Source organism: Penaeus japonicus, unplaced genomic scaffold, assembly GCF_977035675.1.
Source record: "Penaeus japonicus unplaced genomic scaffold, GWHDUDI00000001_assembly GWHDUDI00000038, whole genome shotgun sequence".
In the NCBI taxonomy this organism is placed as follows: Eukaryota; Metazoa; Arthropoda; class Malacostraca; order Decapoda; family Penaeidae; genus Penaeus; species Penaeus japonicus.
Genome location: NW_028234440.1, coordinates 9943905 through 9961404, shown reverse-complemented (window position 1 = coordinate 9961404; position 17500 = coordinate 9943905). Strand labels below are relative to the sequence as shown.

The 17500-nt window shown below is 37.7% G+C and overlaps 2 protein-coding genes across 2 annotated transcripts in view; one reads left to right on the top strand and one right to left on the bottom strand.

Moving 5' to 3' along the window:
• The window catches only part of Pym (partner of Y14 and mago), a 7313-nt gene extending 1538 nt beyond the window's left edge, over nucleotides 1-5775 (top strand). The window contains exons 2-5 of the mRNA XM_043010332.2: nucleotides 647-743; nucleotides 1266-1408; nucleotides 3897-4004; nucleotides 4889-5775. Coding sequence (XP_042866266.1) covers nucleotides 647-743; nucleotides 1266-1408; nucleotides 3897-4004; nucleotides 4889-5091 — 551 coding nt within the window. The 3' untranslated portion in view covers nucleotides 5092-5775. The remainder of the gene's footprint in view (nucleotides 1-646; nucleotides 744-1265; nucleotides 1409-3896; nucleotides 4005-4888) is intronic.
• Nucleotides 5776-10700: 4925 nt separating this feature from the next.
• The window catches only part of LOC122249497 (dynein regulatory complex subunit 4), a 12495-nt gene continuing 5695 nt past the window's right edge, over nucleotides 10701-17500 (bottom strand). Inside the window, exons 4-11 of the mRNA XM_043010462.2 lie at nucleotides 16911-17028; nucleotides 15862-16005; nucleotides 14936-15196; nucleotides 14493-14660; nucleotides 13027-13113; nucleotides 11999-12106; nucleotides 11695-11796; nucleotides 10701-11373 (exon numbers count right to left, since the gene is read on the bottom strand). Of these exons, the coding sequence (XP_042866396.2) occupies nucleotides 11215-11373; nucleotides 11695-11796; nucleotides 11999-12106; nucleotides 13027-13113; nucleotides 14493-14660; nucleotides 14936-15196; nucleotides 15862-16005; nucleotides 16911-17028 (1147 nt within the window). The 3' untranslated portion in view covers nucleotides 10701-11214. The remainder of the gene's footprint in view (nucleotides 11374-11694; nucleotides 11797-11998; nucleotides 12107-13026; nucleotides 13114-14492; nucleotides 14661-14935; nucleotides 15197-15861; nucleotides 16006-16910; nucleotides 17029-17500) is intronic.

Below are 17500 nucleotides of genomic sequence, written 5' to 3'. Positions count from 1 at the left end.
TCGTTATTGTCATTATTATTATTATTAATATTATTTTATTGTTATTATCATTATCATTATTATTATTATTATTATTATTATTATCATTATTATAATAACTATTATTATGATCATTATATCACCCCATAAAAGATACCAGTATTGGAAGTGTTAGTGAGGAATTATTTTCATAGCTAACACACTGTGAAGAGCAGAACCTGTACATTTGTCAGATATTAAAATATCCGTATAAGATAGTACCATGAATAGATTATTTATTATTTCAGCTTCAATGACTAGCTTAGTATAGATTTTGAATTTCAAAATGGTGATTTAATTTTTGTTTTGTTTCCTAGGCTGAATATGAATATGCTTATGGTAATTATTGAGTATATGTTTTGAAGGAATGTTAAGTTTCTAGATTTTAGTTTAAGGTTTGCATATAACCATATGATAATTAAACAATAGTAATATTTTTCTGAAATAAAAGATGGCTAATATTTCTAAAACTTTTATCACATGAATTGACTGATTTCTTATCAGTAATTGAAAATCACTTTGGCTCCTATAATTACATACTTAAATGATTAAGAGAGGACACTGAATGACCTTGAATGACCTTTTTATGTCAACTGTTTATGTTATTGAAAGTATTTATCTGTTGCAGGGCAGTGCTTCATCCCTCCCTCACAGCGGCCAGATGGAACTTGGCGGAAAGCGCGACGTGTTAAGGATGGATATGTGCCGCAGGAGGAGATGCCGCTGTGAGTGAGATCCTCAGGGTTAACGTACTGCATTCTGGGCCAGGAGCTTGTATGTGAATATGTGTGAATAACTGATTGAGTGTGAGTGCAAGAGTGAATGTGTGAATGAGTATGAGTTTGTGTGTAGGTGTGTGAAGGTGTTTTAATGTGTATTTGGTGTGTTTGGTATATTTGTGTTTTTTTGTGTGTGTTTGTGTTTGTATATGTATGTATGTGGGTGTGGATGTGTGTTTAGAATGCCTTTGTTCTATGTGTATTTTTTTTTAGATACAAGTGTATATATTCATATTTGATTATTTGTTACATATGTATGTGTTCTGCTATTTTTTTTATATGCCTGTATGCTTGAAATTGTACATATGCATACAAGCATGTTTTCTATACAAGCATACATATGTTTGTAGCAATACATATGTATACATTCATCCGTATGTATGGTTGTGTATACATTATATATAGAGAATAACATTCTAGAAGATGTTTCTTAGTTAGGCATTAACAGACATAACTTTGATGTTGCAGCTACGAGAGCAAAGGCAAGCAATGGGCCAAGAGCCGGTCAGAGTATCCTGTAGGGCTAAACCCCACAGACATAGCTGCGGCAAAGGTTCGTACACAAGGACGGGAGAACTGCATTCCAGGCCTTGCTCCGCAGGCCAAGCAAGGTAGGTGTGGGGAGAGGGTGAGAAAGGAAGGGTAGAGAGTTAGGGAGGTAGAAAAGGAGAGAAGAGAAAGAGATAGAGATAGAGAAAGAGATAGAGAAAGAGATAGAGATAGGGAGAGAGATAGAGAGAGATAAGGATAAAGATAGAGATAAAGATAGAGATAAAGATAAAGATAAAGATAAAGTTAGAGGTAGAGATAGGGAGAGAGAAAGGAAGAAGGAAAGAGGGAGTGAGAGGGAGGATGAAGGAGGGTGAGGGAGTGAGAGGGAGGATGAAGGAGGGTGAGGGAGGGAGAGGGAGGATGAAGGAGGGTGAGGGAGTGAGAGGGAGGATGAAGGAGGGTGAGGGAGTGAGAGGGAGGGTGAGGGAGTGAGAGGGAGGGTGAGGGAGTGAGAGGGAGGGAGAGGGAGGGTGAGGGAGTGAGAGGGAGGGTGAGGGAGTGAGAGGGAGGGTGAGGGAGTGAGAGGGAGGGTGAGGGAGTGAGAGGGAGGATGAAGGAGGGTGAGGGAGTGAGAGGGAGGGTAAGGGAGTGAGAGGGAGGATGAAGGAGGGTGAGGGAGTGAGAGGGAGGGTGAGGGAGTGAGAGGGAGGATGAAGGAGGGTGAGGGAGAGTGAGGGAGTGAAAGGGAGGGTGAGGGAGTGAGAGGGAGGGTGAGGGAGTGAGAGGGAGGATGAAGGAGGGTGAGGGAGTGAGAGGGAGGGTGAGGGAGTGAGAGGGAGGGTGAGGGAGGGTGAGGGAGTGAGAGGGAGGGTGAGGGAGGGAGAGGGAGTGAGAGGGAGGGAGAGGGAGGATGAAGGAGGGTGAGGGAGTGAGAGGGAGGGTGAGGGAGTGAGAGGGAGGATGAAGGAGGGTGAGGGAGTGAGAGGGAGGGTGAGGGAGTGAGAGGGAGGATGAAGGAGGGTGAGGGAGTGAGAGGGAGTGAGAGGGAGGATGAAGGAGGGTGAGGGAGTGAGAGGGAGGGTGAGGGAGTGAGAGGGAGGGTGAGGGAGTGAGAGGGAGGATGAAGGAGGGTGAGGGAGTGAGAGGGAGGATGAAGGAGGGTGAGGGAGTGAGAGGGAGGATGAAGGAGGGTGAGGGAGTGAGAGGGAGGATGAGAGGGGAGTGAGGAGTGAGAGGGGGAGGGTGAGGGAGTGAGAGGGTGAGGGAGTGAGAGGGAGGGTGAAGGAGGGTGAGGGAGTGAGAGAGAGGAGTGAAGGAGGTGAGGGAGTGAGAGGAGGATGAAGAGGGTGAGGGAGGGTGAGGAGGAGTGAGGAGTGAGAGTGAGGAGTGAGAGGAGGATGAGGGAGAGAGTGAGAGTGAGAGGGAGGTGAGGAGTGAAGAGTGAAGAGGAGAGTGAGGAGAGTAGAGGGAGAGTGAGAGTAAGAGAGAGAAGAGTAAGAGTAAGGGTACGAGAGTGAGAGTGAGAGTGAGTGAGGAGTAAGAGTAAGAGTAAGAGTAAGGTAAGAGTAAGAGTGAGTAAGGAGAGTGGGTAAGAGTAAGAGTAAAAAGTGTGAGTAAGAGTAAGAGTAGAGTGAGAGTAAGAGTTGTAAGAGAGGTAAGAGTGAGGAGTAAAGTGAGAGATAAGAGTAAGAGTAAGAGTAAGAGTAAGAGTAAGAGTAAGAGTAAGAGTAAGAGTAAGAGTAAGAGTAAGAGTAAGAGTAAGAGTAAGAGTAAGAGTAAGAGTAAGAGTAAGAGTAAGAGTAAGAGTGAGAGTGAGAGTGAGAGTGAGAGTGAGAGTGAGAGTGAGAGTGAGAGTGAGAGAAAGAGAAAGAGAGAGAGAAAAAAAGAAGGGGAGAGGGAAAGGGTGAGGGTGAGGGTGAGTAGGGAGAAAAGGAGACATTAGGTGCCAATGGTAGAGAGAGAGTGAGTAAGGGAGATGTGGTAAGAAGGGAGAGATGGAAAAAGGAAGGTAACCCTATACCCTTCAGATTGGATAAAATGTTCACTTTGTCAGTTGTAAGGGATGTGAGTGAGTGAGTGAGTGAGTGAGTGAGTGAGTGAGTGAGTGAGTGAGTGAGTGTGTGAGTGAGTGAGTGAGTGAGTGAGTGAGTGAGTGAGTGAGTGAGTGAGTGAGTGAGTGAGTGAGTGAGTGTGTGTGTGTGTGTGTGTGTGTGTGTGTGTGTGTGTGTGTGTGTGGATGGGTGAATGAGTGAGTGAGTGCATGGGTGAGGGAGGGAGGGGGTTGTTAGGTGAGTGAGTGAGTGAGTGGGTGGGTGTGTGAGTTAGTGAGTGTGTGGATGGGTGAATGAGTGAGTGAGTGGATGGGTGAGTGAGTGAGTGAGTGAGTGAGTGAGTGGGTGGATGGGTGGGTTGGTTGGGTTTTGAGTGAGTGAGTGAGTGTGTGAATGGGTGAATGAGTGAGTGAGTGAGTGAGTGGGTAGGTAGGTGGGTGAATGAGTGAGTGAATGAATGAGTTAGTGAGTAGGTGGGTAGGTGAGTGAGTGAGAAAGTATGTATTTATGTGTGTATCCTGTGACTTTACCTCATTATCTTTTTTGCCATTTGGAGGCTTGTCCAAGTCCCAGAAGAAGAAAGCGGCTAGGAAGAAGGCGTCTGCAGCTGATGTGGAGATCACAAATGCGCTTGAAGACACCCACATTGTGGAGCCTGCTTCAGGTGAAGACTTTGGACTTTTTAGTTGTCCTTCTCCTCCTCCTTTTTTTCTATTTCTTCCTGTTCTTTTTTTTCTCTCGTCTTTGACTTCTTTTTTGTTTACTTTTTCTTCTTTGTCTTTGTCTTTTTTTTCTTCTCCTCCTCCTCCTCCTTTTCCTTTCCCTCCCCCCCCCCTCCTCCTCCTCCTCCTCCTCCTCCTCCTCCTCCTCCTCCTCCTCCTCCTCCTCCTCCTCCTCCTCCTCCTCCTCCTCCTCCTCCTCCTCCTCCTCCTTCTCTTCCTCCTCCTCTTCATAATTTTTCTTCTTCTTCTTCTTTTTCTTCTCCTCCTCCTATTCTTTCCTCTCCTCTTCCTTCTCCTCTCTCTCTTCCTCTTTCTTTGCTTTTCCTCTCCTCTTTTTTCTTTGCCATATAAGTATTATTTGATTTTAAATTATGGATTAAAGGTAGATTAGATAGCATTGAAAATTATTAACTTATCCATCAAAATAAAATCAAGGGGTTCCACTAATATTTTCATAATTCCCCTAAAGGCAGATAATAACGACAATCCCAACGGTAATTTATTTTGAAACTCCTTATAATACTTCAATAAGACAATCCTTATGATGATCAAAGAGGGAATTCCCATAGATAATTTGTTATGTGATTCCCCATAATGAATATATAAGAAATTCCCTATTGTACTACATTCTGATATTCCTCACAATATTTTATTCAGAAATTCTCCCTATGATCCATATAGAAATTCTCTGTACTGTTTATTGAAGAAACTTCCCTGTAGAAATCTCTATCAGAGTTACTCAATTCTAATGCAGACCTTTCTCTAAATCCAACTGTGTTATTATTTTGGCCCCAACTCCTCATGTGTGCTTGGTTTTCCTCCTCAGTGAAAAAGCAAGCAGTGGCCACAGACCCTGCCAAGCGGTTACGTAACCTCAGGAAGAAGCTGAAGGATACGGAGAAGTTGGAAAGACAGATCGAGAGCGGAGAGCTGAAGAACCCTGAGCCTGAGCAGCGAGAAAAGGTCAAAAAGAAAGCTGAGCTCATTCTGCAGATAGAAGAGCTGGAGAAAGAAGTGGGAAGCAATTAGTCATTGGGAGTTAAAGAGAAAAAGAAAAAGAGAATATAAGACAAATAAGTAAATATATATGAAAAAAGGGAGGGAGAAAAAGAAGATTGAACATTGAAATTCATGGATGATGAAATTGGTAAAAAATGATTTTGAGGGATGAGAAAGAAAAGAGACAGGCATGGCAGATAAAATGAGAAAATGAAAAATTCCATGACTGTTTGTGGTGTGGGAGGTTGCCTTAGGAAGGGGGAGACACTTTAGAAACAGCCTTTTATTTTTTTTTCTACTTTGTGCTGTCACAAGTTTGAGATAATAAAAACTGAGGGAACTTTTACATTACAGAAAGATGGGAAAAAGTGTTTTAAGCACTGGAAAATTAATTATAATTTTTTTGTATTGGTAACAGAATGAACAGTTGAGTGATTGTATAGTTCAAACCTGGGCTTGCAGTGATATAAATGCAAAAGCAAACACCAAGGCTATTCAAATAAGAACTGTAATTTTGTCAGCCATAGAGATTTATGTATACATTACTGTTTGCACTTTGTATTCCGGAAAGATTAAATAAGGAAAATGTATTGCTAAGATTTGACAATGAAGACAATTTAATATTTACTTACCAGTTGTAATATTTGTTTTTATGATTTTGGAAATTCTATCTTTCTAAAGGTTATCAACATATTAAAAAATATTATGATTTGATAGAGATTTTTTTTATTCCTGTTGATTATAAGTGTTATAAGAGCATAATGAGTAAATTTATAATATAGATAGTAATAGGAATTTGTAATTGTTTTGCTTTGCTATTAATTGTTGGTAAATTTTGTGTTCTTTCTTTGTATGTTGTGGATTGTCTCCTCCATTGAAATATGTTGATTGCTTCACCCCATGAAATAACTATTTAAGCAGATTATTAAGTTTGATAAACTTAAAAAATTAAACAAATGTCCATAATATGATAAACTTTTTGCCAATTTTATACGTGCATTTAAAAAAAGAGTTTTGAAGCCTATATATATACATATATTTTTTCAGATGTGTGTGGGATTCTTCTTTTTTTTTATCGTGGTTTTAGATGTTTCATTATGAGAACTTTGATGCAAATAAATAACTCTCAAAGCTATTGGAGGTGTGAGTTACTTCTATGTCTTTTCATTGAAAAAGTTTGGTTTCCTTTAGATTAGGTTTGACTGCCATATCATAAAAAGTATCTCATTTTTATGCCATTTTATTGGCTTTCTGAATTTGCTTTGATTATTGTCAGATTCTGTAAAATTGATAGGAAGTGATCAGCATCTTTGCTAAATATTCTATTGAAGATTTTACTGGAAAGTATGAAATAGTATGAAAATAGAAACACAAAATCTGTGACATTCTGAGTCAAACTAAGGTATGGCTTTCGAGGTTTTCACTTGAAGAAATGGTTACTTAGTTTCTTAGTTATTTAGTTACCCAGTTCATGTTTTAATGTTGTCTTTTTGTTTTGTTTCTATCTACATCTTTTTCATGTCCCACCAGAAGATCTGTCTTAATTTAACGTTAATGCAAAAATGATATAAAGGGCCCATTTTTCAGTGCATTTATGAGAACACACAAGAAAAGAGTTTTTAGCAGTTTTGGAAACTGTGTATGTTATGAAACTGATTATATTGAATATCGATAATATGATATTATGGAAAGAGTAGGTTATTTTGAACAATTAATCAATTTGAAAAGGCAGTTGTTATTTAGTGTGAATAGATTTTCTATTTTGTTAGTTCTGAATTGTCATACACATAATCGAGAGAAATGATTTTTTTTTTTCTTAATAAGACCAAGATGTCAGTTGACTTTTTACAATGTGGAATAGAAAAATGTGAACTACATTAATAAGGCAGCTAAAGATGTAAATGTTTATGCAGCGATATAAAGTTCATATTAGAGGCAACAAAGTACTAGATATTGATGTGGTAGACAGCTTTAATTCATTAAAAATGAAGAAGACGAATCTGTCAAATGATCATAATGTTATTGATTTGTATGAATGTGTGTGTGTGTGTGTGTGTGTGTGTGTGTGTGTGTGTGTGTGTGTGTGTGTGTGTGTGTGTGTGTGTGTGTGTGTGTGTGTGTGTGTGTGTGTGTGTGTGTGTGTGTGTGTGTGTGTGTGTGTGTGTGTGTGTGTGTGTGTGTGTGTGTGTGTGTATGTGTATGTGTGTATATGGTGTGTGTATGGTGAGTGTGAGTGTGAGTGTGTGTATATGGTGAGTGTGAGTGTGTGTATATGGTGAGTGTGAGTGTGTGTGTGTGTGTGTGTGTGTGTGTGTGTGTGTGTGTGTGTGTGTGTGTGTGTGTGTGTGTATGTATGTATGTATGTGTGTGTGTGTGTGTGTGTGTGTGTGTGTGTGTGTGTGTGTGTGTGTGTGTGTGTGTGTGTGTGTGTGTGTGTGTGTGTGTGTGTGTGTGTGTGTGTGTGTGTCTCTCTCTCTCTGTGTGGTGCATGCATGTTTGTGTGTTTATGTGTGCATGTGTGTGTGTACATCTGTATCTGTGTCTATGTTTGTGTTTGTGTTCTATTTTTCATTTTTATTTTTTTCCAATTATTTTCTTATTTTCCTTCCTTCTTCAACCATTTGTATTTTGCCTATGTTTTTTTTCTTTCCAAAACATCACCAATTTCCTTCCAGCCACAAACATCATCCAGTGTATTTGTAGCAAGAACATTTGTCCCCTGAAGACAATCAGTACAATAACATTAAATAATCTTTTTGGCTTTGGACCAAGAGAAAGTGGCAGTCAATACAAACTGCAATTGTAAGTGTGATTTGCGTGGATGACCTTCTATTCACGTTAATTCACCATTTCTTAAATAGTAGTGTTCAAATTGATAAAAGTTTCATAGTTCTGAATGTGTGATGAGTGAGAATGAATAATCCCATGAGGCAAGATAAATTATCTACATTTTATTTATAACTGAAGTGGCAAATTGATTATGCTGGTATTATACATTCTCATTCATACCTTTTTTTTTCATCCAAGTGCTAATTTCTGAGATGGTCTCTGACATGTGCACATTCTTTGCATTTCTTGCTTTGGACTTCTGGTGGTTATTACACTTTCCTCAGCAAACTTTAGGATAATGCATATGTACATGAATAGTGGTAACAAGAAGGTATTTTGATGGACTTGGTTCCTAATGTAGGAAGGGATAATTTAGTCCCAATTTTATTCAACTGTCCTTGTCCATCTTACCAGGAATTGAAGGAACAATCCCATGTAAGATTTTATTATGATTATTATTATCATTATAGAAATGATGCTTTTCTATAAAACAAAAAACTTAAAAAAAAGAGAATGATGGATTCTTTCCTGATGTTGTGTTCCTGTTTCCTTTTTACAATGATAAAAACCAAGTACCATATTTTTGTAGGTTCCGAGACTTCATGGTGTATAAGAACATTGTGTTCCTTCAATACACATCCAATGATAAAAGTCCCTCCCTTCCATGGTTTTACATTTGAGTAGTATTTGATGATTCATGAGAGATTTGTAGTTGAGAATCATATTTTGGTTGTTGTATGTTGTTTCTTTGAGAATGTTTTGGTGAAAATAATAAATTAATGCATTTTAAAAGGTGTTTCTGTGCAGTAAGTCCTGTAATGATTCAGAAGTTATCTTATGAGCTTTCAAAAACAGTTTGAAAATCTGTTAAACATGAAGGAAGAGGGAGAGTGGTAAAGTAATATACCAGATACAACTATATAGCATTACTTTATATGCTAGTACAGTTCATAATGAACCTAATTACTGACACAATAATGTGAGTAAAAATTTTAAATGAGAGAGCGACCATTGTAAGAGCAACAATAGCAACACTGACATTGAAAGTCCAGTCTTGAATCCTCAATACATATTAAAACCAGTTCAAAGTCTAAACGAAGCATGTACTTAGAAATGAAAATGATTAAGTACGAGAGGGCTTCTAGAAGTTTGTGGAAAAAGTGCAGTATGAAAAAATAGTTTCAGTTATGATGCTTATTTTTCAACATATGCTCAATACACTTGCTAAAGTTGATAGCAGCCTTTAAGTCCATCTGAGTAAAACTGAGGGTCATGTACCTGAACCATGTCAGAGCACATTTTACATCTTCAACTGAGGAAAAATTGGTACCTTTCAATGATTTTTAAAAGTTTGGAAACAAAAATAAATCAGATGGGGCTAAATCGGGGCTGTAAGGTGGATCTCGGACAATTTCCCATCAAGATTCACATAGCACAGCTCTTGTCTGCCGAGCTCCGTGAGTGGGTGCATTGTCATGGTGGAAGAGAACGCATTGATGTAGCTTTCCAGAGTGTTTTTCTGAGATTTTTTTGGACAGTTTTCTCAAAATGCATTGATAAAAAGCAGATGTAATTGCTTTCTTGCTCTGAAGGAAGTCAACCAGCAAAATCCCCTCTGCATCCCAGAAGACAGTGGCCATGACCATATCTCTTGAACACTCAGATTTTGCTTTGATTGGTCCACTTCCACCCCTGGGCAGCCACTGCTATGATTGAATTTTGTCCTTGGGATCGTACTGGAAGAACCAATTTTCATCCCATCACAATTCTCTGCAGAAAAACTTCAGAGTCCTTATCCCACTTGTTCAAAATTTCCATTGAAAGATCTACCCTTTTTTGCTGCTGATCTGGGCGCAACAGCCTAGGGACCCATCGAGTGGAAAGCTTGCTTAACCCCAAACTCTCCACCAGAACCCACAGAGATGTTGAGTGTGTCTGCTACTCATTCAGTGGTTATTCGTCTATCCTATTCAATCATGTCGTGAACAGCATCAATGTTTTCCTCACAAACTGATGGTGATGGCCTGCCACTATGGAGCTCATCTTCAATTTCATTTCTTCCACTTCTAAACTGACTTATTCATTTGTAGATTGTTGATTTCTTTGGGGCATTGTCACCATAAACTTGTTCCAGAGCATCAATGATTTGCCTATTATCCCGACCAAGTTTCACCATATATTCAACATTTGTCTTGGCCTCAATTTTAGTGGATTCCATGTTGCTTGAATGGTGCCTGACTTCCAACTTGTGGCATTTACCTACATTTAAGGGTTCATATTTGAACACATTATAACACGATTCTACAAGAATGTTCAGGTGCAGTGAAATCAAAATCCTACCTTATGATTTTTAATTATGGACTTTTTCTACAAACTTTTTAAAGCCCCCTTGTATACAATCCTTAGAATTATATATTTCTTCTGATAAACAAAGGTTACAGATTTTTTTTATTGAAAACTGGTTATAATGTTTTTATCAATTGCACTTTCAAATCCTGATAGTTTTTAAAACAGGAATAAATACACAATGAATGAAAAAACTATAATTAACCAAAAAAAAAAGAAAAAAGAAAAATGGTTAAATTTGAAAACTGGAAAAGGGTTTTAAGAAAAGTTATAGCTGAAAATTATAAAAACTGGAATTGTTCTGATAGTATTTAATTTTTTTTTTTAGTTTAATGTTATATATATGGAACAGAATATCAGTTAAGAAATATATCATAGCTAGATTTTAATTGGAATTTCTTCTGCTATTACACTGAATAGAAATATAAAAATGTTATTACTGAAGGGTGAATGAAATACCTATATGAAAATTCATAATATTTATAGTAAATATACACAACTGTACATGACTGCCCCGCAAGGCTGTGAGATACACTTTTTGTGGAAATCTATTTCTTTTGCAATTTCTTTATAAAATGGCAAAGAAAACCTAGACTGTCTCCTGCTAAGAAAATAGATATTTTAAAAAATCCCCCCAAAATATTTATCAGACTTCTGCATGAATTACTTGTAATTCATACAGAAGTATAATTATATCATTAGTAGAATTACAGAAGTATAATCATATTAGTAGTATAATTCCATCCATAGGTACAAAAATCCTTACTGCAAAACTGCAATTCCCTATTTCTTAAAATACAAAAACCGAGAAAAAAATATAACACTATATATCTTTTTATATAAAATGTGTCTACAAAAACAATAATGATGATGATAATAATACTGCTACTACTACCAATGACAAAAATAATAATATTTTTAATTACTTCTACTACTAATAATAATAATGAAGCACACAAATAAAACAGGCAGTTCACCTTAAATATTTATATTAGGGAGTTTGGTAGTATTCTTGGGTTTTGCTCTGGCGCTGGTCAAGCCGTGGTAATTGTCCATGAGGTCAGTGTACATGCGCCTAAGTGTGGCCACCTCCTCCTTCAGCCCTCCTACAAGCTGGTTCTTCTCATCCACGATGTTCTGCCGATTACGGAGAGTCAGGTTAGGTGAGACTTTGGGTGTAAAAAAAGGGTTTTCTTTTTTTTTCCTTCTTTTTTTTTTTGATGGATAGGTGTTGTTCTAGGTTTATGGAATTTGGTCTGCAATAGTGCCTGTTTTGACCTTCACTCTTGATCTCTAATTTCTCACACTCACTCTCATCTGCACTTACTCACTCACTCATTCACATTCACTCTCTCTCTCTCTCTCTCTCTCTCACTCATTCACATTCACTCTCTCTCTCTCACACTCATTCACTCACTCACTTACATACACTCACTCTCTATCAGTCCCAGAACTTACCTCTAGCTGATGACTTATGTGACTAAAGGAAGTTGGGTCCAAATTAGCTGCTGAAATGACTTCTGAAAGTACTGCTTCCTTTTTCTCTAGGTGTTCTGATACCTACAAAAAAAGCAAATCTTTTTACTACCTTTATTTTCAAAACCTGTACAACTAATCCTCAAAATGAAAATTTAGAGATCTGTGTGCAAAAGTCCGCAATAAAGAAATGGAAATTGACTTTTGTCACCTCTTGCTCGTCACAATAAATATTAGCAACACTATCAAAATCATCATCATCATTATCAATGTTGTTTTACTGAACCTGACTCAGTCGTTTCTCCAGCACAATATTCCTCAATTCGCTGCGCTGCTGCACCTCTCCGACGACAGCAACAAAATGATCATATAGTTCTTTGCGCTCTCGCTCAATCTGCAACAGAGGCATGATCTTCAACTTTTGGAATAGAAGGTGTTATGTTTTCCTTGGTATTCTTGGTATTCCTTATTACCATTAGACAGCATCATTATATTATCATGATTGCATATTATTATACACTATCTAACATAATCTTCATAATTAAATACTACCTCTCTTAGTTACACAAATGGATAACATTACACAATTCCCTACAGCAGGGGTGTAACTATATATAATAGGAATTTGTAGTATAAGGGCAGGTTACATGATAACATGATGAAACCAGATAACATGATAGCAAAATAAGAAAGGTGGATTTCTTCTACTCATGCCATCTGAAAGCCATTAAAAGAAATAAACACAGTCATGTTTATTTACCTCTATTCAATAAAGACTAGCACCCTAACAGCCGTAACTAACCAATAAATCTATATCTTAGTGACCTAGTCTTCTTTTCCCTACATTGCAAGAATACTACTTCTCTATTTAAGGAAACTTACCAGAGCACCTTAGCTAATGTATTACTACAATTATAAGTGATATTCCTAACCCATAGCTGATGCAGAAATGCATGAAACAGACTCTTCTAGCTATTCTAAATCAATCTGTACGAAAAATGAGTTGTAATTTTGGAATCTACAGGTTGAAATCTACATTATGAGACTGGAAAATTATCATATATTATCATTTAACTGGTTCCCTGAGCACAACTAAATTCAGTATGGACACCTTTTAAGGGTTAAAACACAAGAGGCCAATTAAGCTATGTAAAACAAAAGGAACAGCTGGACCAACATGTGTTACAGGCTTCTTTTAAGAATGTGGCTACATGTCTGACACTAATTTACTGCACTCATAGCACATTTTACATACGAAAAAACAAAAACAAAACCAAAAAAAAATTGACAAAACATGATCCTCAGTCTACCCACCGTTTCTGCCTTTTGGCGCACCACTTCAAGCTCCCACTGAATAGATTCTTTCTCACTGGTTAGCACTTTCACCTGGGCTTGGCTTGTCTGAAATGCACGGTATTTGTACATCAGTACATATAAATATTCTTACTAAGACTTTCAAGGATTGGCAAGAGAAGCATATGCAAGGTGTTGAGGAATGTTAAAGAGAAGAGAAAAGGGGAACCTTTCATTTACAGAATATTGAATGCAAGGAAAAGGCAGAGACAAGATCTGAATCAGTTAGGTGTCTTCAAAGATAGTGAAAGTAATATAAAACAAAGGTTGGTAGATTATCATGAACATTCTTTAAATTTAGAAAACAAAAGAGGTGAACTGGAGGAAATGCAGAAATGTGAAGGGACCAGAGATGGAGATACAATTGACAGAAGTAAAGAAGGCAATAAGTGAAATTTAAAAAGGCAAACCATCTAGTCTATCATAAGTGCAAATTGAGATGTTGGCAATGATTGGTAAACACGGGTAGGAATGAATACTGGAACTGTTAAATACAATATGGGAAGAAGAGGAAATGCCAAGTGATTGAGAAGAAAGTCAGATGGTAATGTAATCAAGCAGAAGAGACATTATGAAATATGGTAGTTATAGAAGAATCAAACTAACAAATAATTTTTTAAAGTATTGGAAAGACCGGTGAATGGGAGATTATAAGAAATTGTGAATATTGGTAAACAACAGTATGGTTTCATTAGAGGGGGAGGAACAGCTGGTGCTAACTGAAATGACGTAAAGATGAACAAAAACAGCTGATTAAAATGTTGTGGCAAGACAGTAATGTTTGAAGTTAGATTGGATTGCATCAAGAATCAAGCACTTGGCCCTTTTCTTTTTGTTTTAGTTATGGATGTATTAAGTGAAGAGATCCAGAATGAGGACCTATGGTTATTGCCCTATGCAGATGATCTGGTGATCATGGCTGAGACTGAAGGATATCAGAAGCGCTGAGGAGATAAAGATTACTGATATGATAAGAGAGTCAAAACTGAAATGGTACAGGCATGTATAAAGGATGGACAAGGAGGAAGGAGTGAGGAGAGCTTGGTTGGAACATATGAATGATGGAAGGTCAATAGGAAGGCAGAAGATTACATGGCTTGCTAAAGTAAATGTAGATGTAGAGAGGAAGGGTTTACTGGAGGAGGATACTTATGATTGAAATGGATGCAGAAAACACACCAAGGGAACCGACCCTGAGTTTAGGGATAACAGTGGAAAAGAAGCCATATGCACAGTCACAGTTAGGTATTTAAATGCAAGTTGAAATTCATAGTATGAACACACACATACACACATATACACACACACACACACACACACACACACACACACACACACACACACACACACACACATACACACACGCACACACACATACACACACACATTCAATCAAAAGCTGAAGAAAATCCCTCCTTCCTGCTTACCAGGTAACTCTCCTTATCCCTCTGTGACCGCTGGACAGACCTCTGCATGTCTGCCAGTTTCTTGCGAAGGTTGGCCACCTCAGCCTCCAGCCGTGCTCGACTTGTGATGGCTGCTCCCATTTCCTGTTCCAGTTTGTGCTCGCGCTCCTTCTGCTCTGATAACTCACCCTGGAATAGGTCACATGGCTGGTTATTCCTTACACTTTGCTTGAGTTACAATTCTATCTCTTTTTTCTTGAAGATTTTGTTCTTGTTTTCATTCTGTTTCAGTACTTTCATTGCTAAACTTGTCATCATACAAATGATAACCAAATAATAGTTAATTTCAATCCAACTATTTCATCAAAATAAGCAACCACAGCAAAGGAAACACACTGACACACACACACACACACACACACACACACACACACACACACACACACACACATACACGCACTGACCTTCAGCTCCGTGATGAGTTTGAGGTTTGTAGCCGTAATGTCAGTGTAATACTTCTTCATCTCCTCAAAGGTTTTCTCGTGGTTGGAGATAATGCTGGAGAGGAAATTGTTCTTCTTCTCCTCCTGCGCAACCAACTCTGTCTTGCGCTTAAGGTCCAGCTGAGTCTGCAGGGCCTTGATGCGCTTCACTGACTTGGCCTCCATTGCGGCAGCCTCTGCCTCGAACTCCTGCCTTAGTTCATCCAGTGCCTTGCTGTTCTCCTGGGTGGCAGTAAGGGGGAAAGGGGAATCAAGAGGGAAAGGGGAGAGAGGGCAGAGGCAAAAGGGGGTCAGTAAAACAAGGAATCAAAGAGGAGGGGTGATACAACAAAGCTTGAGGAGGGTGTGAAGCAGAATTAAAGACAATGTATTATTGGTAATTCTTTCATTTCTTTTTCAAAAGAATAATAAAGACAAAAGATAAAAGAATAATTGTTCCTCTTTTCTGAAACTATCATGGTAATTAAAATGAAATATTAGGGTTACTTAGATAAAATAATAATTGTTCCTATTTTCTGAAACTATCATGGTAATTAAAATAAAACATTAGGGTTACTTAGATGATACAGCAATGTTTAATGAATGCAAAACTTCTGAGGAAAAAAAAAAAAAAAAAAAAAAAAATACAGGGGAAAAAATAACAGTTAAAAAAAGAAAAGAAAAGTTTGAATGAGAGCAAATAGTTCTGCCAAGCAAGATATACAAGTTTTTTTATTGCCCCTTCATCAGAATCAGACACTGCTGATACAGATGAAATATCAAAACAAATATCACAAGTCTTGCTCTGCAAAATCTTTCATTCGCATTCATACTGTTCCCTACATTCATAATAAACTCTAATCAAGTTATCTCTATTCAAAAACTATTTCGCTAGCATCCACACATACCACTTTCATGTTAGCAATGATGGCAAGGTAGTTTGCTTCTGTCTCCCTAAGTTGTCGCCTCAGGTCCTCCCTCTCCTGGATGACACGGTTCTCTTCGGAAACTGCGTCTTGGTGCAGGTTCAGGAGGCTCTGCTCACTGTCCACCTGAGCAAAAGTTTGTTAGGGAGATGTCTTATGGAGTAAATCTAAAATACAATAAAATATGATGATTTCCTTTGCACAAAAGGAATCTGAATACATTCTTTTTTCATTTTTTTGACATTATTGGATATGTTGTAGATTAAAAATATTAAACAAAATAGGAAGTTTTCTCATCTACAAGTACAGGTAACCCCATTATCTGATGGTTAGATAACTAAATGCCAGAAAACCACTTTATATTTCTCTTAAGATCATTATGAGTTGATAATGTCAAGAATTGGGCGTGTTAGATTTCTGACCACCAACCTTGACCTGAGTAAAATGTTAGAAAAATGAAAAATATACCATTGTTTATCACATTATGTTTCCCACTATTTACAACTGAATTAAGTATGCCAGCCTCTTAGTTGGTCACTGCACATGCTCCAGCTTCAAATATTACAACAAAGGTTAGAGGTTGACAGGATTCTACTTAAGTTCCACATTATTTTCCACTTTACCTTTTGATGATACTTCAAACAGTACTACACTTCATATTTTTGTCTCATTCTTTAACAAATAATAATAAAAGTTCTATATATAATTGTTATGATCATGAATCCCTTATCAACTTTGTGCTTACAGTCTGGCATGTGGGTCAGCTGGTTCAGTTTGAAATGTTGGTGGAGCTGGGGTATAAGTCTGATAATAATTTATTTATGTCAGAATAAGAAAATGTTGGATAATATATGTTATCTACACAAAGATGTGTAGACACAATATACTTCTATATGCATACTGAGATATAAAAACATTTTTTTTTTCATATCAATACAATGATGTGAAGCAATAAATCTTAAGGTTTAGATTTATATCATGACATGAAAATAAATATAACTACAAATCTATATCAAAAGTTCCAAGCTCACCTGAAGCTGTGTGAGTGTGTTCTCCTGCGTGAACATGAGGTGCTTCATCTTCTGCTGATATACACTGATCTCCTGCTGGTGTTTTTCTTCAGCCTCTCCAATCTCAACATCTTTGTGCCTAAACGAGAAATAGGAATCACTTGCCTTGTCCTTATGATAATTCTATAAAACTATGATAGGTGATTATCTGTAAAAATGGGAGAGCAGAAGTTAGACTGATTGACTGAAGAAGAACAGCAAAAAGAAGACAAAGAAGAAGAAGAAAAAGAAAAAGAAGAAGAAGAAGAAGAAGAAAAAGAAGGAAGAAGAAGAAAAGGAAAGAAAAGGAAAAAATAAAGATGAGAAAAGAAAGAAAGAAAGAAAGAAAGAAAGATAGAGAGAGACAGAGAAAGAAACAGAGAAAAAGAGAGAAAAAAGAGAGAGAGAGAGAGAAAGAAAAAAGAAGAGAGAGAGAGAGAGAGAGAGAGAGAGAGAGAGAGAGAGAGAGAGAGAGAGAGAGAGAGAGAGAGAGAGAGAGAGAGAGAGAGAGAGAGAGAGAGAGAGAGAAGAGAGAGAGAGAGAGAGAGAGAGAGAGAGAGAGAGAGAGAGAG